The 24,732-nt window shown below is 43.1% G+C and overlaps 1 protein-coding gene across 1 annotated transcript; it reads left to right on the forward strand.

The window, feature by feature from the left end:
* The first annotated feature begins 672 nt into the window (after window positions 1-672).
* On the forward strand, window positions 673-20,263 carry DCAF7 (DDB1 and CUL4 associated factor 7). Its single transcript, XM_067541008.1, has 7 exons — window positions 673-839; window positions 13,444-13,602; window positions 14,430-14,541; window positions 15,682-15,800; window positions 17,610-17,819; window positions 18,595-18,712; window positions 19,841-20,263. The coding sequence occupies exons 1-7, from the start codon at window positions 702-704 to the stop codon at window positions 20,011-20,013; spliced, it is 1,029 nt and encodes a 342-aa protein (XP_067397109.1). The 5' UTR covers window positions 673-701; the 3' UTR covers window positions 20,014-20,263.
* The last annotated feature ends 4,469 nt before the right edge of the window (window positions 20,264-24,732 follow it).

Consider the following 24,732-nt stretch of genomic DNA (forward strand, 5'->3'; position numbering starts at 1 on the left):
AGAGGTCGAAGCCGGGATTCGAACTTCTGCCTCTGAAGGAGGAGGCTGAACTTTAAATTGGTTTGCCACTGCCAACCCCTACAGGGCCCCAAGCCCCGCCCTGTGCCCAACAACTCACCCCTGACTGACACCTTTGTCCAGCCAATAGGATGACAGGGAGAGAGAGAGAGAGAGAGAGAGAGAGAGAGACGCTCTCGCCTCACGAAGGGGCGAGGTCACTGCGCCCCGTCGCAGCCAATGAGAGGTAGAGAAAGAGCATACCATCCTTCTGGGGGCGGGATCGAACGGAGTGGCAGATGAATCCACTCATGAAGCGCACGCCTGCTTAGAATGAGAGATACAGCGACCAATAAGAGACTGAAACTCTGCTGAATGACAGGTTGCCCACCCAATGGATGTACGAGGCGCCCTGAGTGGCGGCCGACTCAGCCAACGGGCGCGCAGCGGGCGGGGCGCCTCGCGTCGTTTCCGCGCCTGTTGTGTGAGGGGGCCGAATCCCAAACGGCCTCCGCCGCGGCGCTCTCAGCTTCTCCGAGTTTGGAGGCCGGGAGCCGGTCGCGGCCTCCCACCCGCTCGGTCCGTCAGCGCCGCTGCCGCCGGCTTCCGTAGGCCCGGCTCGGACCGAGACCCCCTCCTACCCCCCCCGCTCGCCTCACCTGGCCCCCCCCCCGACCGCCTGTGGCCCCGGCCCCGGCCCCGCCATGTCGCTGCACGGGAAGCGGAAGGAGATCTACAAGTACGAGGCGCCATGGACCGTCTACGCCATGAACTGGAGCGTCCGGCCCGACAAGCGCTTCCGCCTGGCGCTCGGCAGCTTCGTGGAGGAGTATAACAACAAGGTGCGCGGAGGGGCCCGGCGGGGGGCAGAGTTCAGGGGTTGGGGGGGGGGGGGGGGGGCCGGCGGCGGGGCCCGGGGAGGGGCGGGGGGCGGGCCCGGGCCGGCCGTCGCCGTCTGCTCACGGAGTTCTTGGTGCGGCGTTTCCTAGGCTGGTGGGTGGGACGGGAAAACCCCTCGCCGCGTGACGCTGCCCGGTCCCGCCCCGTCCCGTGCGCCTCGCAAAGCCTATAGCCCCTCCCCCTCCCCATGTCTCTTCATCGCCGCGCGGGGCCTTCTCTAGGCGCCCCCCCCGGGGGCCAGCAGCGTCTTTGGCTGCTGCCTCCCACTTGTTGAGGAGGCGCGGCTCCTGGGCAGCCTGAGTCCTGTGGGGCAGCGAGCAGCCATCGGACCCGGCGGCCAGCAGAGCCCTCCCGGCTGCAAACTGTTTGATGTGGCCAGTTTCATGCACAGATCACGCAGGGGGTGGCTGGGCTCCCCCCCCCCCCCCCCCGGTGCTGGGAAGTTTGGGCTGGGATCAGTTTTTGGTGGTACGAAACTGTGGTGGCTTCATGTTAAAAGAGGTTGTGCCTTGCTGATGAAGAAGTCAGTGTTTGTGCAAAAGGTTTTGCAGGATACATTGAGATTTCCCCTGTGCAAACTCTTTCAGTAGCTTTTTTTTTCCCCCTCCCTCCTGACTCTGCTCTGATGGACTTCTAGCAGAGGAATATCCTTTCTCTGTCCCTCACAAGGTGTGCTGTAACTTCTGTATGTGTCTTCAGATTTAGAGAGCCCTCACCTTCCAGGAGCAGCCCATGTAATCACTCCCACAGGCACTGTATTTTATTTGTAAGCAATGGGCTCATGAGTGCTATAACTTCACATGTTTGGTATGGCTAGATAAGCCAGGCTAAGGGTCTCAGGGTGCATAGCTGTTTTGTGGAGCTGTATAATGGAAAGCCTCAAAGCAGGGAAGAGTTACAGTAGAGTTGATGTAGAGCGGTGTTTCCCAACACTGATCTGCCATCAGGCCCTAGTAGGTGTGCCATGGCATTTTTTGAAAGCTACTTGAAGAATGCTGGATTGGCTCATGAATATTCACGGGTTCATGTAGAGACTATCTGGTGGTGGGCCTCAAAACAATTAAAGGTGTGCATGGCAGATAAAAGGTTGGGACCCACTGATATAGGGCAGTGGGGTGACTTACAACTTTGTGGAGAAATTTAACAAGGTAGGGGCAGTTCTGGGGCTGGGGTGGCATCTTCTCTCACAATGGCTAAATGTATTGCCCACACAGTGCTCTGGTCATGTAAAGTGCTATCCAAGTGTGATGTGGTGCTGTTTTAACCAGCCGGCTGTATGTGTCACCTTCAATATTGGTGAGTTATAGTGGGGTCATGAGAGCACAAATGGCACTGGAACTGTCAACTTGAAAACCTTTTGTTTGTTTAAAAAATGAGTTAAAAATATCTTATGGCCCTACGTTCTCCCTTGAGTTCCCATACCAGCTTTTGTCATTTTACAGTTGCATTGTCCTGTTTAAATCACCCCTGTTCTGTGTGAAAAATCCACACAAACAAGAGGAAACTGACTATACAGAGTGCTGTTGTATGGACTGAAAAAAAAGAATTTCAGTTACAGTATTAGGTGTTGGAATAGCAGGTGATAAACTTGCAGAGAAAAATGCAAGTTTCTCTTTTAAGACTGTGGCATGGTAGTAGGGAGGGAAATAAAATAAGTTTTATTGGGGTAATGCTCATTTTGGGGTCATAGCTCTTCATAGTTGCTGCTAATGAATGAATGTAATGACAGTTGCAATATACTGCCAGTAAAACCTTTCTCACTCGCTTGCAATTTCCTCCAAAAATTCTCCTCTTGATCTGAAACTTCCCAACTTGGTTCAACCCACAGATAAATTCTTTTTTTTTTTCTTGAAAGACTTTATTTAAACCCAGTTAGCTGATTTGAGTTATTTGGGAGGTGGGGGAGAAACACTGACTCTTTATTTTTTGGAAGCCCCTTGCAGTGGCTAATTCAAAAACATCTGAAGGTTAAAGCTTTATATGACAAAGGGGAAACACTCCCTGAAAGGTATAATGACAGTCTGCATTTGCCAACAATTTTCCACAGACTGATATCTGAGATACCAGTGTTAACTGTGTGTTTTGGTTGTTTCTATGGCAGTTTTGTGGTAGTGGTTGGCAAAGGGTGAGTTTTCAATGGCTTTTGCTGTACCAGGACTGTCTCAATGTTGCTATCTTCTGATACTCCATCAGTGACCTGACACTACCATGTCAATATTGTCAAACTGACCAAAATCTGAGAGGTTAAAAGAATGATGGTCTCCTAATAAAATCCAAGCATTTGATTAGAAAAGGCGGTTGCATCCCCTAGCTGTATGCATGCTGTCAGGTTACAATCTGTTGTAAACATGATGCTCTAACACTGTGTATGCAAAGGACCTAAAATAATAAACCCGAGCAGGGATTGGACTGGAAGCAGTAGGACTGATTAAAAGAGCATGGGCAAGGTTCTGCGCTGTGTCTCCTGACAGGTAATAGAAAGAGTCTATAGAATAGAATAGCAGGGATTGGGGGTGGAGCAAAGGGGAAAAAATGGTGTCTGTCTTTGCACTTCCCCAAGTCTGGGCCACTTCTGAAGCAACGCTAACATTTGATAGCCTCAGTCTGCCCATGAGCAGCCCAGGCTTGAAGTGTTGCTGAGCACTCCACCTATTGCCCCAGCCCCCTACTGGCACAATAGATGTGCATAGGAGCAACATAGGGCCACTTAAATCAATGCTGCTCTGGGGGTATTCCCAAAAGGACTGTTATGGCCCTTTTATGCTTCAGCAGAGGGAAGAATATGTTCCATTGTTTTCATTCCCTCTAAGTACCAGAAAGTGGGAGATTTACGTGGAGTGTAATAGGAATGGAAAATAGAGGGCATGGGGGGTGCAAGTCTGTTTGTTTGCCTGATACTACTATGAAATAAAAAGATTTTTCTTCAGTTTTTTAAAAACTAAAACAAGATCTTCAAACTTCACATTTGGCTGTTTCTCAAAGGGCATCTCGATCAAACACTGTCAGACTTGTATACATTGTGTATAGATTTTCACTTGCATGGTGCTAACAAATATCAATAGTTATCCATGTAAACAGATAACTAGTGGAGGCAGGAAGACTTCAGTCTTCATTAAATACAATTGTAGCTACTACTTAACAGTACTGACAGTGTCTCCTGTCCTTGGAGACCATGCGGAGCAGAAGGACAGACCCCTCTGCACTCCTGATTGCAAACAAAATCTAGCAGCCCTTGGAAATGTGGTGGTGGTTACCCCACTTCGACTCTTGTGTATGATACAATCCAGTTTGCCGAGTATTGTAAGAAAACATTTAGGAAAATGGTGGGAAGTTTGTCCTCTGGTGATGAAAATGCCAGCTAACTATATTGGTGCCAGGATAGATCTAGCCCATATCTATTCATGGGTCTGATATAACCTCCGAGATCATGAAAGAACTTATTTAAGTTTCAATTAAATGGAGTTTTGTAACATGGTGCTGTAAAGTACATGACAGCTCTTGGTTTCATAACTGATCGTTTCAGGGACAGGAAGACATTTTTTTAAAGGAGGATAGCTTTATAGGGCAGGTCTGAAAACTGTCATTCTACATGTGCCTTAGCTCAGCTGGCAAAGGCGAACTTACATGTCAATCACATAAGGGAACCTAATGACCTCAAAATGCATTTGTGAGGTACAGATAGCAGCATTTAAAGGAAAAAATTAAAATTAGCCTGGCTATTCATGTTCTTATTCATAAACTTTAAAGCTTCAAAACGATATCCTTCTTACCAATTTTACTCTCCTTGCTTTGGAAAACATTGACTTGTCTGCTTCCCCTGTGTTTCTAATGCATTACAAATCAACATTGTAATGAATCATCCATTTTGTTACTATTTTTAGAAAGGCAGACTTCCTAAAAAACACACCAATATTCCTATCTCTTCCTTATTTACAAGAAAAGCCTGGTGCTTTTAAGAAGAGATTCAGTACTCCTCACATTCATACAGCAGAACTGCCTACTGTGAGGGAAGTGCAGTGGATGAAAGCAGAACAGATTCTTATCTGATTTGAATTTTTGTATTTGCATTTCTTCAAAAAGGGGCTTCTATCCAAGCATCCCTGATGCAAGATACAGAACAAGAATTTATAACTTTCCATTCAAGCCCCACCATCTGTAGCAGCCTACACGAATAAGTGCAACATGCCATGGAGGCCAACAGGTTAGGGCTATTTCAGACCCTGGGAGTTTAACTGATTGCAGCTGTTGCATATGGTATTAGGCCATGGGTGCTCTCTCAACTAGGAATGTCCCAAATTGTTTGTAAGTGAACAATTCAAGTTCAATTTGGAAATCAGTAGGAAGCAGTGGTGTTGTGTTGCCACTTGGTGTTGTTGAGTGCTGTTCTGCCCCTGGCAGACTGCCATATTCTGCAGCCAGTCAGTTTCTGGATTGGTTTAAGGCACTGTTTACAAGAGAGGCATGAATGATTAGCCACGGATGTAGACAGTACTCTCCATTTTTCTCCAGAGTCTCAGCTTTCACTTTTTTAAAAAAGCAAGATTTTTAGCTTGTTGTAAAGAAACATTTGTCACACTTTCAAGGTTAACTGATGCAGTCCTATCTGTCTGAATTTGTAGGGCGTCGGATACAATAATCTAGTTGTGAATTGCCCTATTCATTTCAGTGGGTACTAACTCAAATGCAAATATCAGTACTGTAAGCTATTACATTACTCATTAAAGCACATACTGATAACTAGTTCTTAGAGCACTTTTCATCAATAGATCTCAAAGCAGGCAATATCGTTATTCCCATTTTACAGATGGGGAAACTGAGGCATAGATGAAGTGGCTTGCTCAAGGTCATCCAGCAGGCCAGTGGCTGAGCCAGGAATAGAACTCTGGTCTCCTGAGTTACAATCCAGTGCTCTAGCCATTAGGCAACACTGCCTATAAGAAAGGAAGTACCGCTATGAAAATTGCACAATATGAGCCTTCACGCGTCCCTTCTTATTAATCTCTCCTAAGATAAACAGTCCTATCTCTTCATATTAGAGTTCTCCTCCTCCCCTAATTCTTGTTGCCTGTCTCTGAACCCCTCTCTATTTCTGCTATATTTGTTTTGAGCTAGGATGACCAGAACTGAATACGGTATCTCAGGTGAAATTTAGCACTGAATTATAAAATGTCACTATAATTTTCATATTCTCTCTTTTCTGAAACATCCTAATACTTTGTTTGCTTTTGATTCCTCTGCACTTTGAGGGCATGTCTACATTTACAATGGTACTGTGCCAGAGCTTCACTGGTACAGCTGTGCCACTGTAACACTTCAATGAAGAGGGCTTCTCCTGGCAGCATAGTTAATCCACTTCCGTGAGCAGCGGTAGTAATGTTGACAGGATGAGTTCTCCTGTCAGCATAGTGTTGTCTACACTGGGGGTTAGGTCAGCAGCCAGAGTGGATTGATTTAAATCAAGGCGATTTAAATCACTAAGAGAAAATCATTAATTTAAATCAAGTTTCCGACTGATACTTCTTCATATATTTCTTAAACAATGGTGCAAATCTGATCACTAAAACATGTTAATATACAACTCAATACAGCATTTTACAACATCTAGGAGGGTATACTTTGTGTAATTTTTTAGATTACTATTTCCTAAATTAATAAAAATCAAGTTCATAACACTCATCTGTGTCAAGCTGCAGATGCAGCAGCAGTACATTAGGAATGGTAAGAACTAAATCACAGACACAAACACAATAGTACTTATATTTTATTAAACTAAATCTTAAATGTTACATAAATGTTTCACATTTGCAATTGCAGCAGTCTCCTGAGTTGCCAGCTGAACTCTTAAGAGTTTTTTATAATTTTCAAACAGACAAGTCATCACAACACTAAGCAACTGAAGGAACTCTGTTTCAAGGTGCCAGGCTAATGATTTCCACCAGTTCAAGGGAGTGACTTTGTTCAAAACATCATCAGTAAACTTACTGTTTAAATGGTTCCACTCCAGCCCTGAAATTTATTATGACTGGCATAACTGATGAATGATTTTGAGATCCCCATGCCATGGCAGCAGCACCTTCTTCAAAATTTAGGCATCTACCTTTGTATCTGGGGTCGAGAATGTTAACAAGAAAATGAGGTGGAGGTAGTGCTTGATCCATTCACTTCTTTATTGCCTGCAGTTTAACTTTCTGGTGAGGTATTTTTTTCTTCAATGTCTCTTGAAGTGCCTTCCAAATTTCGACAGCATCAGCAATGCAACAACTTCTCTGAAATTTAAGGCTATGGATATAGGCGTCAGTATACTGAGCGTATCCTCTATATTCCTCTTTACTCCAATGTTAGATACTTTGGATGAGATACTTCCATCTATTTTATCATGGTTTTCTTCACAAAGTTTTATGAGAATAGGCTAGTTCTTAGAAAATTGTTCAAAACAATCAACCACAGATTTCCATTGAACATCTTGAGGGAGAATGAGTTTGGATCCTCCTTCTCTCTTCAGTGAAGCTGAAGCAAAATGGTTGTTGTGGAAATATTTTGCGACTTCAACATTTTCTTTTATTCCTGGAGAAGATGTACTTAAGTCTTTCGCTAAAGATGCATTAAATGAGCACTGCAGCCATATGTTGTTAAGGAGCATCCTTCTGTTTCTTCTAAATATCTTCTCATCTTTGCCATGTTTGCAGCATTGTCTGACAAAACTGCGCACGTGACAGTTGAATTTTTGTTCACAGTTTTACAGCTTTCACTGCCACTTTTAAATATTCTGTTGTGTGGGCATTTCCTCATGTATCTATTGTTTCTGGAAGATATGCAACCCCATTTTCTGTTATCACACAGGCACGTATTACTGGATGGTTGTGTACTTTGCTCCACCCATCAAGGCTTAAACTGGCAGATTTCCCCTCCATATTTCTTGCACACTATTCAACTTCCTTCTCATACACTATATCTAGCAACCTTCCACCAATGTCTGCTCTACCAGGTGGAGTATAGCGTGGTCGTAAGGCCTCAGCCATATCAGTGAAGTGTTTATTGTTAACAATGTGAAAAGGAGAATTTGTGGCATAAATGAACTGAGCAATCTTCCAGTTTTTCTGTGCCAAAAATATGGGGGAATATAGGAAGCTGTGTGTACTGAATAATGTTTTCCCTTTTTCTTTCCAGTCCACTCCACTGTTCCTTTCTACTTTGCCTCTGTCCTTTGTGTGTCTGTCCTAAGACAGTCTCTTCACTAACTCTTCTGTGTTGCTTGGCCCAGCTCCAGCACCACATAAGCACAGAACAACAACAATCCTATCCAGCCTGTCTCTGTCTTTGCACATGTGACTTTAGTCTGCTGAGAAACAGAAACTAAAAGCCCAGAACTTTCAAGAAGCAAGAGCTGGTAGTTAGGCTGGACAGACTAGAGCCATTCATTCATTTTTATGAGACTGTAAGTGTGGGTTTAGCATATTTTTGATGAGATTTAATTGTAACTGTTGTTTTTTAAATGAGAAATTTAGTATTTTTTTTTAAATCTGATTTAAATTTTAAAAATCCAATTTAAAAAAAAAAAATCATTGATATTTATCCACCCTGTCGGCTGTTGTGTCACTCGGGTGTGGATTTTTCACACTCCTGAGCGAAGTAATTAAACTGATGTAAGTTTATAGTGTAGATCTCGCCTGAGCAGAGACTTTCTTTGAGCAGCCACAATGATACCTGGATTTCTTTTCCTGTTATCTAATTTAGAATCCAGTGAAGTGTTTGAGAAGTTCAAATTATTCCCCACTTGGTGCCTTATTTTGTGCTTGTCAGTACTGAATTTCATATGCCACCATGCTAAAAATCTTTAAAATAAAGGGGCAGAAATATCAAAGTTTGACTACTTCCTCCAGGTTCTAGACCATTTGTAATACTGTTGCTCTTACTTTGGCCATGTCTACACTAGAAAGTTTTGTCAACAGTAATTATAGCGGTGATAAAAAAAAAAAGTGCTATAATTATAGCGCTCGCACCCGTCCATACAGCACTCTCTTTATCGCAAAAGATAGTCCACACTTGATGCTGTAGTATTGGCAGTGAGCAGTGTACTGTGGGCAGCTATCTCACCGTGCAACTTGGCAGCTTCGGCTGCTAGGAATTATGGGATTGGGGAGAGGAGCACAGAGCACCTTGGGTGCTGGCTCAATGTCCCATGGTGCAGTACATTTCCGTACCGTCATTCATTGCATTGCCTGTAGCGACTCGAGCCTTTTTTCAACTGCTCCCTGCTATTTCCTGTGTACCCACCATGTGAATCTGAACAAATGGATACTGAGCGACTCTCCACTGTTGCTTTCAGCGTTCTTAACACATTGCGGCTGGTTACGCAGTATATCATGAGCTCCAAATTGGAACAGGAATCTGAGGAGCCTGACCTGCTGAGTGACATGCAGACAAACAGCGCCGCATTACTGTTGTCATTCACAGAGCATCTGCGCATGGTGAACTGCCACTTCTGGGCGTGTGAGACAAGCACTGAGTGGTGGGATTGCATCGTTATGCAGGTCTGGGATGATGACCAAGTCTATGGAACTTTTGAATGCGCAAAACCCCTTTCATGGAGCTCTGTGCGGAGCTGGCCCCTGTCCTGTGGCACAAGGGCACCAGAATGAGAACTGGCCTCTCGGTGGAGAAGCACGTGGCGATCGCCGTGGGGAAGCTGGCAACTCCAGACTGCTACCAGTCGGTTGCTAATCAGTTTGGAGTCGGCAAGTCCACTGTTGGGGTTGCATTATTGCAAGTGTGCAGGGCCATTAATCACATTCTGCTGCAAAGGACCGTGACTCTGGGCAATGAGCATGAAATAGTAGAAAGATTTGCAGCGGTGGGATTTCCTAACTGTGGCAGGGCAATAGATGGGACGCATATCCCAGTTTTGGCTCCGGAACATCTTGCAACGCAATACATCAATAGGAAGGGGTACTTTTCTGCGGTACTGCAGGAGTTTGTGGATCACTGGGGGCGTTTCACTGATATCAACGCAGGTTGGTTGGGAAAGGTGCATGATGCTCGTATCTTCAGGAACACAGGGCTGTACCGGAAGCTACAAGCAGGGACCTTTTTCCCAGACGAAAAGATTGCAGTAGGGGATGTTGAGATGCCCATAGTGATCCTGAGAAACCCAGCCTATCCACTAATGCCATGGCTTATGAAGCCTTACACAGGCAACCTGGATAGCAGCAAGGAGCGCTTCAGTAACAGGCTGAGTAGGTGCCGAATGACTGTTGAATGTGCGTTTGGCAGGTTAAAAGCGCGCTGGAGATAAATGAGGACAATAATCCTGTGGTTATAGCTGCCTGCTGTGTGCTACATAATTTGCATGAAGTTAAGGGCAAGAAATTTATTCTTGGGTGGACCGCTGAGGCGGATCGCCTTGCCTCTGCATATGAGCAGCCAGATACCAGGGGCATTAGGGGGGCGCAACAGGGGGCCATATGGATAAGGGAGGCACTGAGGGCCCATTTTGACAATGAGAACCCATAATTTTTTTAAATATCCCTGTGACGTATTGCTGTACAGCTCTAGATGTGTGTAGGTGGAGGTGCAAATCTTATGTGAACACAGAAATAAACATTGCTTAATAATAAAAGTGAGTTCTCAGAATAATAAACACCAAACTCTGCACAACACAAACGACTCCTGGAGAGGAGAGAGTGGGGGGAGGGAGCAGTGTCAGCTATGATAGCTGCGTGTAAATCCAGCTGTCGTTCTCTTAGCTGTCTGAAGGGGTAGAATGAAGAGGACTTTGGTAGGAATGTGTTGGGGAAGGGCAGGGAAAGAAGTTCTGTTGTGGCTGCATGGGGGGCAAGCTTGCATGAACTGTTTGCAGTGACACTATTGTCTTTAGACACTCTGTCTGCTCCTCCATGACTGTGATCATGCACTCATGGCCAGCGAAAATTCTCTGCTGATTTTCCTTCCGTTCCTGTCTGCCCATCTTCTGAGATTCTGACATTGATGGTCTCCGTTCACTTTTCTCTCTTTTGGATGCCTCCGAGGACTAGAGGAGTTCCTGGAACATCTCCTCCTTGCTTCTCCGGGTTCAGTTCCTTATCTGCTGGAGGTGGTCCGCTGGTGTAGGAGCTTTGGCTGCAAAGGTCACATCTGTGGAAGAACAAGAAACAACAAACAGAACCATTATTGTCAGTGCCCTAACAGTACACATGAATCACTGAAACACACCTCATTCACACTGTCCCCCTGCATAGAGCACAGCTCCTTGCTCAGTCTGGGAATGGTGAGTTTGGGAGGGGGCAAGATCATCAGGGCAAGGTTCTGGGTGGGTGCTCGCTTGGGGCATACATGCAGGTGCACTGGGGAAACAAATTTCAAATTGTGCCACCATTCTTCACAGGCAGGGGCCATCGAAGCTGAAATCTCACTCCTTAGAGTCAGCATGGATGCTAGGATGCATTTCTTCTACGCGAGCAGCTTCAAACCGGGTCCCTATGCTGCCCGTCTGTGTGCTGTTTTGTTCCCCGCTCACGTGATTTCCAATTGCCACGGGAAAGTATCCTACAATGGGAGAAGAAACGCAGCTGCTCTGCTGAGGAATCTGAGGCAGAGAATCTGAGTACCTCCACGAAAGTTTCCTTCAGGTCACACCGGAGGATACCTGTGAAATCTCGGCATGCATTAATGTGCTTCCTGGCTGTACTGCCTAGATGCTCAAGGGAATGGGAAAGTACATGCAAACACAACTATTTCTGTACATTTCTATCCTTTCAAGTACCTGTATATTTTATACAAGCTGAGGACCCTCATGGCTCCTGTACACAAGCAGCATCAGCGTCCAAACACTTACTAGAGCTCCCCTCTCCTGCATCCTGAGTGCCTGAGCTGAAGGGCTGGGACTGGCTGAACCCTTCTGGGGTGGAGAACAGCTCCTGACTCCCAACCTCAGCAACCAAGCTACTTCCCAGATCCAGGTCATCTTCCAGCTCCACTTCCTTGTCGATTACCTCTTCGTCAGGGTTTAGTCCAGTATCTGGTGGCCCTGGGGCTACGGAGGTGTCTTCGGGCGTCTTGGGGGTGGATATGGGGTCCCTGCTGAGGATGGCTTCCAGCTCTTTGTAGAATAGGCAGCTCATTGGCTCTGCACCAGAATGACGGTTTGCCTCTCTAGCCTTATGGTAGCTCTGCCGCAGCTCCTTGATTTTAGCTCGGCAGTGCAGTGTGTCTCGCTCATAGTCCTTCTCTGCCATGGCACAAGAAATCTGGCCATAGGTATCAAAGTTCCTTCAACTAGAGCAGAGCTGAAACTGCATGGCCGACTCTCCCCAAATGCTGATCAGTAGTAGCTCCAGTGTGCTCCAAGTGGGAGAGCGTTTGCTGCGTGAAGCCGCCATTAGTCACCTGGGAATATGAGATGCAAGCTCTCCCCACTGACCAAGCAGGAAGTGGAACAAAAATTCCAATCTTCCCACATCAGTAAAGGCGATGGGGGTGGGTGGCGGCAGGCAGCAGAGCAGTGGAGTGCAAATGGATGTCGAGAGTGGTGAGGATTAGCATTGTAGGACATTTCCAAAGGCCGTTTAACATGACATAAACATATGGTAGTGCCTACACTGACACTTTTGTGATAGAAATTTGGTGAAAAAGGCTCTATGCCTCGTCTAGGTGGTTTTATTTTGTCGACAAAAAACCATCATTGTAGTGTGTACACCAGGACTGTTTTGTCAATAAAAGCTGACTTTGGTCGACAAAGCTTCCTAGTGTAGACAAGGCCTTTGTCATTTGTGTTGCACCTACTGCTATGGCTTTTAAGTACTTTACTGTTGGAGACTGTTGAATTGGAAACTGATTTAGTCATTTCAAAGAGACTAAATATGGCACCCTAATTGTCACTTTCATTCACTTATCTTGCTAAAACCATATGTTTAGAAAAGATGCTTCTGTCATGCATACGCATCTGCTGAAACCATGAATCAGTTTGTGAGGTTTATATGTAGGAAAACTGAGCGGGTTTCCTTTTTTTAAAGTTTGACAAACAATTTTATATCAATTTGAAGGCAGCATAAGTGGAATAGAAGGAATAGCTCTCATCATTTGGGGGGCAGATCTGTGTTCTGGTCCTGACCTTGCAACTCACTTCACTTCTTAGTGCACCAATTTCTCCCACTATAAAATGGAATTAGCTAATACTTTTGTATCTCAGAAGGAGCTGTGTGGCTTGATTTTGTTAACTACTTGAAGCATTTTGAGATACTTGGTTGGCCGGTAGTAGAGAAGTACAAAATATAATGGTGATGGTAGATCAATGACTAGTATTTAGCAGTAGATCTTTCATGTTCCACCACAGTTTGTATTTCTTAAAATTTGAAGAGGAGGAAATCTTGCAGCTTGTCGAGATGAACACTGGACCTTGTTTTGGCGTATAATTAATAGATTCTTAAAACTGCTAATACTGCATTTAAGATAAAATGCCCCATACATGTTATCTTAATGCTATATATATATATATGTGGTTATTTTGCTAAGCAAGTGAGTTTTTCATTGATAGATGTATGTTTTTTACAGGTCCAGCTTGTTGGTTTAGATGAAGAGAGCTCAGAGTTTATTTGTAGGAATACTTTTGATCACCCATATCCTACAACAAAGCTCATGTGGATTCCTGACACCAAGGGAGTATATCCAGACCTGTTGGCAACCAGCGGTGACTACCTGCGTGTATGGAGAGTAAGTAAATAGCCTCTTGAAAAGAACCACATATGTGCCATTAACTGCATTGCATTTTGATCCCCTTCTGTCCCAGTCCCATTTCTTTTGAGGTGGATTAACTCCAGCTTTATGCTCACTAATGTTGCTGCAGTATTGTAGGGGGGAAACCAGAGTAGTGGATAATTTGTCGTTTAAGTGCATTCTCGAAATAACATAGATCCCTCTCTTACCTAGATCCCTCTACACTTACCTGGCGATTCGGCAGCAGTTGACAGGAGTTATGTGAGCTACGCAGAGTGGTTTGCATAACTCCTGTCGACTGCTGTGCTTCCCTTCTGCGTGGCATCTTCACTGCACCGACGGGAACCACGTTCCCGCCGACGTGCGCTACTCCACTTGAGGGGGTGGTTTACCAGCATCGACTTCTGGATCGATTGAGCTGGTCTTCACTGACTGCTCAGTCAATCCAAATAGGTTGATCTGACGGCAGCGACTTTGCCACTGTCAGTGTGGACATACCCTTAATAACAGTACCATGGCTGTGAGGTATCTTAAGAATTCTAGGAGTGTCAGAATTATGAAAATGGCTCATTAAATGTGATGGCAAGGCTCAATAGTTGCTGTTGTGACAGAGCCTTGTTAGAAGGGAAGAGCATATGTACCTATATCACCTTTACTTCAAACAGTCTGAAAGCTCTTCACAATAGATATCTATGAAAGAAACCGATGTCAAACACAGTTAAGACTTGGCGTTCTGAAAGCTAGTGCTCTGTGGGGCACCTCTTGGATTTTGCAGTCAGGCTGTTCAATAAGGTAGTTATTGTGTATTTAACTGCTTCCTGAAGGTGGGTGAAACAGAGACTCGACTGGAGTGCTTGCTGAACAATAATAAAAACTCTGATTTTTGTGCGCCATTAACGTCGTTTGATTGGAATGAAGTGGATCCTTATCTTCTAGGTAAGACTGTTGAAACATTAAATACTCAATATAAAATTAACCATTTTGAATCTAGTCCAGGTGAGGAGTGACTAGAACTTTTTACCATCTAATGGGTGTTCAGTGGCCAGATTTCTACATCACAAAAAACCTGCTGCCTTAAATGTCACAAGTCTGAGCAGTCCATGGAGAAAGAATCCCCCCACCCCCCTTAGAGGAGACCTCTCCAGGTCAGGGTTGTGCACATGGGTTGAGGATGTTCCCCTACTGTTGCTTGTGCTGAACCTACTTGTTGAATAGAAGATTTCATTCTTCAGGGCTGTCTAAATGGCATCTTTTGTTAGTGCTAAATTTATACACACTCTACTGGCTCAGTTCAGCCATTTCACTGTAGCTGAATGTGTTAGATAGAACATTGCCCCAGTGGTACCATTGCACCATGTTTGTTACAGTGATATGCCTCTGTAACAGCAGGGAGTTAAACCAGGTGTCTCTCTCACTTGGAGCAGAGGGCTAAATTCATCATTTAATTATAGTCTGTGGGATGGAGTATGAATCCAGGACAGTGTATGCTCCCTTTGATCCATAATGAAGACCTCTACTATTGTCAGGGGGCAGTTTGAACAGAGATTAAGGGATTAAGAGATTAAATTCTGTTGTAATTTATTTATTCTGGTGTTTCCTCAGCAATTCCCACCCCTCAAGGGCTTCATTCCCACCCTTCTACTCCAGTCTGTCTGCTAGAATGCAGCCTTGTTGAACTTTAGAGCTGATGTTCTAGTCAGTTTCGTAAGGGGCAGAGGAGTTGACTCCATTGAGTCATTGTCTTAGGCTGTCTGTACGCTCAGGCAGACATGATATCGCTTTATGCCTGATTCATCTTTTGAAAGGCTCTCTCTATAGCCATGCGAGCTAGAGACTTAAAAATGTCTGCACAACCTGAGTTATGTGGGCCACACATGTCATGCAGGCCAGATCCAGACTGTGACCCATAGTTTAATTCAGGCATATCAAACATTTTAATCCTAATACTTTGCTCATGCAGACTTCTCTTCACCCATAGAGCTCAAATCACATACTAGACTAATCCCATAAATGATTAGATTACATTCCTACAGACCAGTGTTAGTACCACCATTAACAGGATGCTTTTTGTTTCAGGTACCTCTAGTATTGACACAACCTGTACTATCTGGGGTCTGGAGACGGGGCAGGTATTGGGAAGAGTAAATCTGGTATCGGGCCATGTCAAGACCCAGCTTATTGCACATGACAAAGAGGTGATGCTATTGCCTTTCCTCATTCATACAGTTATCTGTGTTGCACCTGTTAAATAAAGGTCTATAGAATGAACTTAACTCTCCCATTTTTCTCCAAAAAAAAAATGAGGTTTAGAAAAGACTTTGATTGTACATTACATATTTGTCTAAAATTAGGTGTCTTATAGTCTGAAAGTTCTCCATACTCACTTTTACTCATTTTAGAACTGTGGACCTGTAGAATATGCTGTCTGTTTTGTTCAATCTGTATTAAATTTTATAAAATATACCCAGAAAGAACTTAACTCCGGTTAAAAGTTGAGAGCTTTTATTATTTTAAGAGTGGTAAAAGCTTATTGTTTTCTTCATTTTTAATATCCTCCCTCTTCTTTTTAAGATTAAAGTTAAAAGAAACCTAAAGACTGGAAAACATAGTTAAGGCATCCATATAACCCCGTAGTGACAGCAGCTTCTAGTCTTTCCTTCTTTGTTCCTTTAATACTTAGAGCCTGTTACTGAATGTCCTTTCTCATGCAATTACGGGTTTGTTGGATCAGACCTGTACAATATAAGCATTTTTCTAAGTTACTTATTCTAACTGGCCGGTTTTTTGTTTTTTTTTAAATGTGTTTTGCTCCCTTGTTCCATTTTTGAGGGAGTGCAGCAGGGATTCTTTGCTGTCTATGCCTTTCAGAGGAAGCCCCTGTGAGTAATTGTGATGTGGTAGGGGAAGAAAAAAAAGTGGTGTTCTTCATTCCCTGGGACTTTCTGCCCCTCTCCTTCAGTGAGCCTTATTAGGGCCTTTAGTAGTTTTAATAGAAGCCTATGTTCCTCAACAAAGTACCTACCAACCTCTTCATCCCGCCCACTTTCTTTCCCAAGGGTTCCCAAGAAATGAATGATGTGTCATAACATAAAAAGTGTTTGGTTTTATTTGTATATAAAATATGCAGGGTGTAAAAGTTGTCTTGGCATGAATTTGGGATGCAGGTCATTCTAGCCTCATGGTGACAACCTGTACGACTCTTTGCCTTAAAATGGACCTTTTTTTCTGCCACATGTCCCCAAAAAGCTAATTTTAGAAGTAAAGCTCGCTCTTATCTCTCCGCTATTAAAGTCAAGTTACATTAATATCCAAACTCCTACTGTGGAGGTCTCAGAAGATAGAATTAGAATTGGTACATTTTTAAAGACCTCATAAAAAAAATTATGTACATCTAAATTGTCATTTCTCAGCAGGATTATATTCTGAGCTAGGGAACAGGCTAGATCTCTTCCATCTCTAACCGCATCATTGGTCAGTAGGCGCTATTTTCTATACTACATCAAATATCTGGGGATATTTCCTATAATTCCGTGCAGTTCCCTAGTAAAATCAAATGCCTGATGACATGGTAAATAGCCAGTGATGACACTCTAGTTAGATGGAAAAGCCTTTTTAGTGCATTCTCCAGACAGAATATGACTGACGATAAAATCATGCCACATTGGATCTTAAGACTTTCATATTTTTCTCCATGAATACGTGTATGTAGCACATGCAGCCCAACTATGTAATGGTGATATTTTTATTGGGGAGGAAAAGGCCCAGATGTAGATAATGGAGATGTGTGATTAGCATTCCGAGCGTGCTTTGATCCCATCTCAAACTGTAAAGAGTAGTGCTGTCACTACTTCGACATGGCTGTGTGCTGTTCTTGTGTCAGCAAACACTACCTGGTGGTGGGAGGAGGAAGAATGAATGGGGTACGTTCCTTGAAAGTGGAGAAGTGGAAGGCAAAATGAATGTTAAAATAACGCCATGTTCTTCTCTCCCCTATCACTGAGCAGGTGTATGATATTGCATTTAGCCGCGCGGGTGGCGGGAGAGACATGTTTGCTTCAGTTGGCGCAGATGGCTCGGTGCGAATGTTCGACCTTCGTCATCTGGAGCACAGCACCATTATTTATGAGGATCCACAGCACCATCCGTTACTGCGTCTCTGCTGGAACAAGCAGGATCCCAACTATCTTGCTACAATGGCCATGGATGGTATGGAGGTGAGGCACTGACCATTTGTCCTATAAACTTCAGCAGTTGGACTTTTCAGATGGGCTTACTGTTTAGTCAATGCTTGTAAAGCACTTTGAAGGAGAAAAGTACTAATTAATATATATATAATGTGTGCTTAATATTGGGTGCCTGGCACAGAGTTATAGATGCAGATTTGCAAGAAGCCTAGCTTCTGAGAAGTATTGTCATGAGTTATTCTGTGGAGTTTTTCAATGCATTGTAGACTGTTCACTTTCCAAATGTACTCAAGTTCTCATACTTACTGAATTTCAATACTAACATTTTTATAAAGGCCGACTTGATTTCATATGTTGGTATATTTGTGTGCATCTGTAACTTGCAGCTGTAGATTTTGGGGTGCTACAAGTTTGAGGAGTTGAAAGGCTCCTCTAACTTGTAGCTGATTTTGAGGCTGGTCCTAATACCTCTGAGTTGATACTGTTAAGTTCCATTTTGCTCCAGTGACTCCAAAGGGCACTGTAGAGTTTTCTTTAGTTTGACATCACCAGTATCCTTCCATGGAATTGTAATTTCATAATTCACTCTGCCTGTTACATATTACACAAGGCATATATAGTGAGTTCTCTAGCTGCTTTCAAAAGGTCTTGGCAAGCAGATATTGTTTTTAAAACAGCTTTTGGTCAGTTGTGTGTCTTTGGAAATATTGCTGTATTTATAGCATTCTGCCAAAACGTCTTGTTTTCTTTAGGTTTTTTCCTTCAGGGAACAAATGAATAAACATTTTTACTTTTGCTTCTGAAGGTGGTGATTCTAGATGTCCGAGTTCCCTGCACACCTGTTGCCAGGTTAAACAACCACAGAGCATGTGTGAATGGCATTGCCTGGGCACCTCACTCTTCCTGCCATATCTGTACGGCAGGTGAGCACGGGGAGAGATCTTTTCTCCTTCTCAGTTCCTCCCTCTTTGGGCCTTCTGTTCCCAGGAGCTTTCTGAATGCAAGTACCTCTATCTTGGGACTCTTGCATTAGTTTCCACTGCCTCTAATCTCTCCAGCTCTTTGAGCAAAAAAACTAAGGCTTGGGCCCTAGATATTTTCATGTGTCATAGGTGCTCCTTTTATTACCCTCACTATTTCCCAAAATTCTGCAGGGAAACTGAGAAGCTGCTGCCTCGTAAGCAGTTCGGGCATTGGGCGGTCTTGCTTTGAAAATGAGGGACTGTCCCCCGATGTCTGAACTGTGAAGGAGGCAACACCTTTCTTAAATCATGAATGTTGGAGCAGTTCATTAGGGAGTACCCCAAAGCTAACAGCTAAACACTTTATTCAAAGGGCTGTCTTCTCTCCTTGTAATAAAGCTATAGTGCTTAACAGTGCATCATTTCTGCATTTTTAGTTTGTGAGGAATTAAGCGTTGCTACTGGCCGAACATTTAGTGGAGAGCCCTTTTTTTGCTGAGGGTGAAATATATTTGCACACACAGTAGAGAGGTTCAGTATATCCTTTAGACCATACTTTGGTTTTGGCTATGTGTGTGGGCTTCCATTTAAGTCATTGGGAGCTGGGAACCCATGTCTGTGGTCAGAAAACCAGTATTAATTTTCTAAGAAAATTGGGCAAATCTCCTTGCACACACAGCTTAAAACACTGTAAGTTAAAAATAGGAAAAGTCTCCTGGGTTGCATCTAGTACATCCCCTTGGCCAATGCAAGATTGTTCCCACTAGTGTTTATTCAGCGCTTTCTCCAACCTCATTTTTAAATGTGTCAATCGATGGTGCTTCCACCATTTCCCTTGAGACTGTATCACAGATATGTAGTGATGTAAAGATATGCCCAAGCATGATTATGGTGCAGTGTTTTCATTTTTCTGAGATCTTTGTTTCCTCCATATTTGGGAATTGCTCAGCTTTACGTTTTTTTCATTTGGATGTCTCACTCTGTATTTTAGTTTGATTTTTGGGAACACAAACCTCGAACTAGCCGTGTAAATATGCCTGTACCTATTTCCGAGGTGAATGATTCTAGTTCTTTCTTACCTGTTTGTAGCGGATGACCATCAGGCTCTCATCTGGGATATCCAGCAAATGCCTCGTGCCATTGAGGACCCTATCTTGGCCTACACAGCAGAAGGGGAAATCAACAATGTACAGTGGGCATCGACTCAGCCGGACTGGATAGCTATCTGCTACAACAACTGTCTGGAGATCTTGAGAGTGTAACGGTATTGGTCTGTGCCAAACTGAGGCAGGGCTGTATAATTTTCCCTCCCCTCTAAAGTAAGAACAAACACGTTTCAAGTGGCCAGTATCTTCTGTTGCTTTGCATCTGCTGTTCCAAGAAACTGTTACAAGAGTTAATCGCAGGTGTCGGCTGTCCCTACAAGACTCAGAAAACGAAGGGACACACTCAGCCTCTTGGACCTTCTGGGTTTTGATTTTAATATTTTTCTCAATTAAAAAGTTCTGTATATCTGTTTGTTGACTGTTAATGAGCATTACAGGCTTTAAATGACTGTTTTAAGTTGCTGCATATGTCCATGTGTTTGTCAGCCAGCTGAGGCAACACATTCAATTAGTTTGATAGATGTAAGTGCAAAACTAAGAAAAGACATTAATATTAACCACCGCCTTTGCAGGAATTTTTAATCATTCCTGTTACTGTTCCTAAACCGTTTGAATGTTTGTATGTTTTTCTATATTGGACTAAGTTTCTATTAAGTAGGCTCTTCACCCCAGTTCTTATTTTTGATATGTGATCCACTTCCATATGCCCAAAGCAGGATCTGTTGATGATGATGGGCCATAAGCATCATTGTAGGCTTCCTGGCAGTAAAAGCCTGCCATTATTAGCTGCTGCCTTTGACTATGTGCCCCTGATCATTTGGTCAGAATCACCAGGTGTTGTGAAGTACCATTACTTGTTGCACAGTTCTTTCAGTTTAACCGATGCTAGAGGCCGTTGTCATTGTGGTGGGCCTTGTATCGTTAGATCATAACTGAATTATTGTGAGTCTCCCACAGCTGTATTACTTGACTGAATGGTGATAGGATTCACAGAGAGAAGATGCTAGCATGACTAGAGCTATTTTTTGGATTGACACTTCTAGTCAAATGATTTCTCGAGAGAGCTTCCTATCTGAACCAAAATAAAATGGTTTCACACTTTCTAGCTTGCTTCACTGGCACCTGAAATCTAAGCAAAATTCTGTATCTAGTTTATACCTTGGAGTTTCTTTTGCATTTGGCTCATCTTCCTGGGAGTTCTAGAAACTAAACGAGTGAAGAGCTAGCTTTTATCCCTAAAAGCAAGGAGAGAAGCATTAGCTTTGTACTGTCAGGTCTTGTTGGATGAACTTGATAGAAGCAGTCAGAACAGCTGGTCTGCTATCCAAAGGCAAATCCTGTCCCTGTAAGGTAAAGTTTCCTAAAGTAACATACAGGGTTGGGTTTAAAATGAAAGAAGCTGCCCAATGTGTTTGTCATATGGAGACCGTGTTTTGTCTCTAGTTGTCTGCAACTTTTGTAAGAGGAACAAGATAGGTATGGTGGGGGGGCTTTCTTGTTTCAGGTGATTTCTATTTTCATCCAAGTTCCCTTTCTGAAGTGCAGAGGTAAAGAGGGGCAGGGCTGGCCCTCTGTCACCATCATGCTTTATGATTAAAGGTCATCTGCTGAGGGTTGGCAAAATTCTTTCTTTATCTTAACATGGCAGGATTGTGAATGTTGTCATTCTCTTGTTTTGATCAGCTATCTGCCATACCCTTCAAATGAAAAGGTGACGAACAGAACAGCGCTGTGGTGAGGACATACCATCACCCTGTAGTGTAACAATAGACTCAGCTGATGAGGTCAAAATCTAGATCAGATGACCCTGACTCATTACCTTGAAAGACAATCTTCATATTGAGTGCAAACCATGGGCAGCATTATACATAAAAATGCACAATCAAATTGGAAGCCTAATACTCTTAGAAAAAAATAATTTAAAATAGCTTCAATTACATTCACCTTCTGTCCCCTGAGTCCCCAGCGAACTCTCTTGCAACCCCAGGTTTCTATTTTAAATGCTCTATCCTTCCTGTTCTGAGACCCAGGCAAACTGGGAAGACTGGCTACATTGAGTCAATGAAAGAAAAAGTTCAGCATGCTGTCAAATGCAGATTAAATTTGAAAAATAGAGATGTCTTATGTTTCAGTTATAGTTTTAGATGTGTCTGGTAACAGGTAAAAATTATCCTACAGATGACTTTTTTTTAAAAATAGAAAACTGAGTATATAAAAACACCACCTTATTTATTGGGTCACCTTTCATTAGTGACAGATATTTACTCCTGTTAACACGTTGAAGCCAACACATCTCTGGGAGAATAAGCTGCATTCTGTTCAGTCTCACACATTGTCAAAAAAATTCATTACGTTCCAATTGCAGAATTTTTATTGATGGGTGAGCCAGAAAGAACTGTCTGGTGGTCAGATTCCTAGCTGTTTGCATGGTTGCCAGTTAGAAAACCAGAGATGTACATGTAAACGAAGTGAATTTGCTCCAGAAACCATTGATACGCAAATGTGGAACTACACATTAAACTTGGCCACTCTTCAGAGAAGAGCTGCACTTTTAAAGTTAGATAGAACTTAAATATGCAAGTCAGAAAATGAAAGTTACCTTTTTCGTAGCTGCTTACATTTAGATATACTTGCAACAATGTTACATGAAAAATTCTTTCATGTGTATCTAAATACAAGCACTAGGCACAGTATAAGCAAGCTAATCTCACATAATGTTTACATAATGTTGCAATAACAAGTTTTGCATTTCATTTTTTGGGGAGGTTTGAGGAGATGAGGGAGGACTACCTGCATAATGTTAGTATTTAAATAATCCCATTTAGGCTTTGAAGTTTCATTCTGTTGATGCAAATTGTATGGATGAAGAGTTGCTGCTGCTTGGCTACAGACAGATTTCTGCAAGGCTGAGTTAACTGCAATAGCTGTACATCTGTTTCTAGCTGCTGTCTTTAGAATGAAAAAATAATAGCAATGTAATATTCTTTAAGATGAAAACTTAGTATTTGCAGAATTACAAAGAATGCCTCAATAATGGTAGATCCCATGATCTTAATAACCACCATTTTCTCCAGTCTTGGTCTTGACAGGTTCATGTTTCAATGAGAAACTTAAAGTTTCCTGCAAACTGTTTATGGTAAGGCCAGACACTGAGCTTATGCAGTTTCTCTGCCCACTGCAGGCTGTATTCAACAGATGCATATTGAACGTGCTCACTGACTCTCTGTGCCTTGTACTATGCCTATTACTATGGTATCTGAATACCTTTAAATTGCTCTCTTCCTCCCACCCAGTTGAGTAATAGTCATGGAGGACAATTCACATGGAGAATTTTTAGTTGATAGTGAGAGAGAGCGCTCATTTACATTAAGGAAATGGAATAAATTTCTATCTGAAACAGCCAAAAGGATTTTCCTCTAACTTTCCAAATATATAATCCCACCTAGACTACAAACAGTTTAGATCAATGAGCATTAAAAACCTGTGAAAATGAGTATGAATAACTTTGTAGCTTCTGCTACCAGTGGAAGTGGTTCTGTTACCTACACTGAGGAGACCTCACTTTGGGGCCCACCTGCATAAGATTTCTTGTAGAACATTTGTGGCTTTGTCTGTAGGGATTAAACTCATGATCCAAAGTTCCTTGAAGGCAATGGAAGCACTTCTGTAGGACATCAATGGGTTATTGAATGAAGGCCCTACCTATATCCTTGCTGCTGCTTACTTGCCCAGTTAGGCTACCTTTGGCTTCTTTACTTGCTTTATATCATGTCCTGCTATCATTCCACAGATGGAACCCCAGGGAAGCCAGGGGACATTGTGACCCAGACAACTTGTCTTCAGAAGTCAGTTGGTAACTTAACAAGCATTATCTGAAAATCACTTCAAATCTTTCTAGATAAGGGGTTCAGTAATACAAATGGCACCTCCATGTAGGTAAGGACACGAGACACTTCAGTGCCCCTGCCTTCCTACTCTAACAAAAGGGGCAATGAGGGAGGAGTTGAACTGTCCACTCATAGCTATTTGCATGACAAATTAACCCCCATTCCCATGATGCATAGGGTTACTGACCAAAAAACAACTCAGCAGCAGATTCCACAAGCTGAATTATCCAATTAGATGTGGAAACTTTGCATCCTTCCTTTGTACTGATGAATTTAAATACCTCAGCCCACCTTACATTTACCGCTTGCCAAGTCTCCGTAAGCATTATTTCTTCCAGCGTTAGTGGAAATAACTAGTTCAGTGACTCATTTTGGTGGTGGCTTTTTAAAAGCTTGTGAGACTATACAGAAAAACTCCTTTTTAAATTTTGCCTTGAGTAGGGGAAGAGAGAGGAAGACCTTAGACCTTTCCTAGGCATCAGTGAGGTTGGCACAGAAGTGAATTGCATAATGGCCCTGAAAGTGCCATTTCTCCTCCAACCTCACTAGTTCTGTAATATTTCTCCGGCTAATTAATTCCAGCCACTGGGCTGCATTTTGAAAACCCAACTTCCCTAGATACCAACTATAACATGAGCAGCATATTAACGATTAGCTGATATTCCCAGCCCAAGTATGTGACTTCTGTCTACAATATAAAATGTAAGGTGAGAATCTAAAAGCTACTTGGAGGATGAGCCAGTGCATTAGTACGTTAAATTTGTGTATCGCTGAATTAAACCAGTCTGGTAGATTGCTGGAACTGAACTTGCCCTGCAATGTTGCTAGGATTTAATGGGCAAGAATTTGAGTGCTTTGACAATCTCTTGAGTCCAGAAATGCAGTGGCCTCAAAGTAAAGAATGAGAAGAGGTTGACACTGCAGGTTGTTCCTTACTTTAAAGCTCTATGGATACTTAATGGAGGAGGCCTTGCTTCCTGTAAGAGTC

This window comes from Emydura macquarii, unplaced genomic scaffold (genome assembly GCF_026122565.2).
Source record: "Emydura macquarii macquarii isolate MOO-44397 ecotype Brisbane River unplaced genomic scaffold, CSIRO-AGI_Emac_v2 contig_629, whole genome shotgun sequence".
Classification (NCBI taxonomy): Eukaryota; Metazoa; Chordata; order Testudines; family Chelidae; genus Emydura; species Emydura macquarii.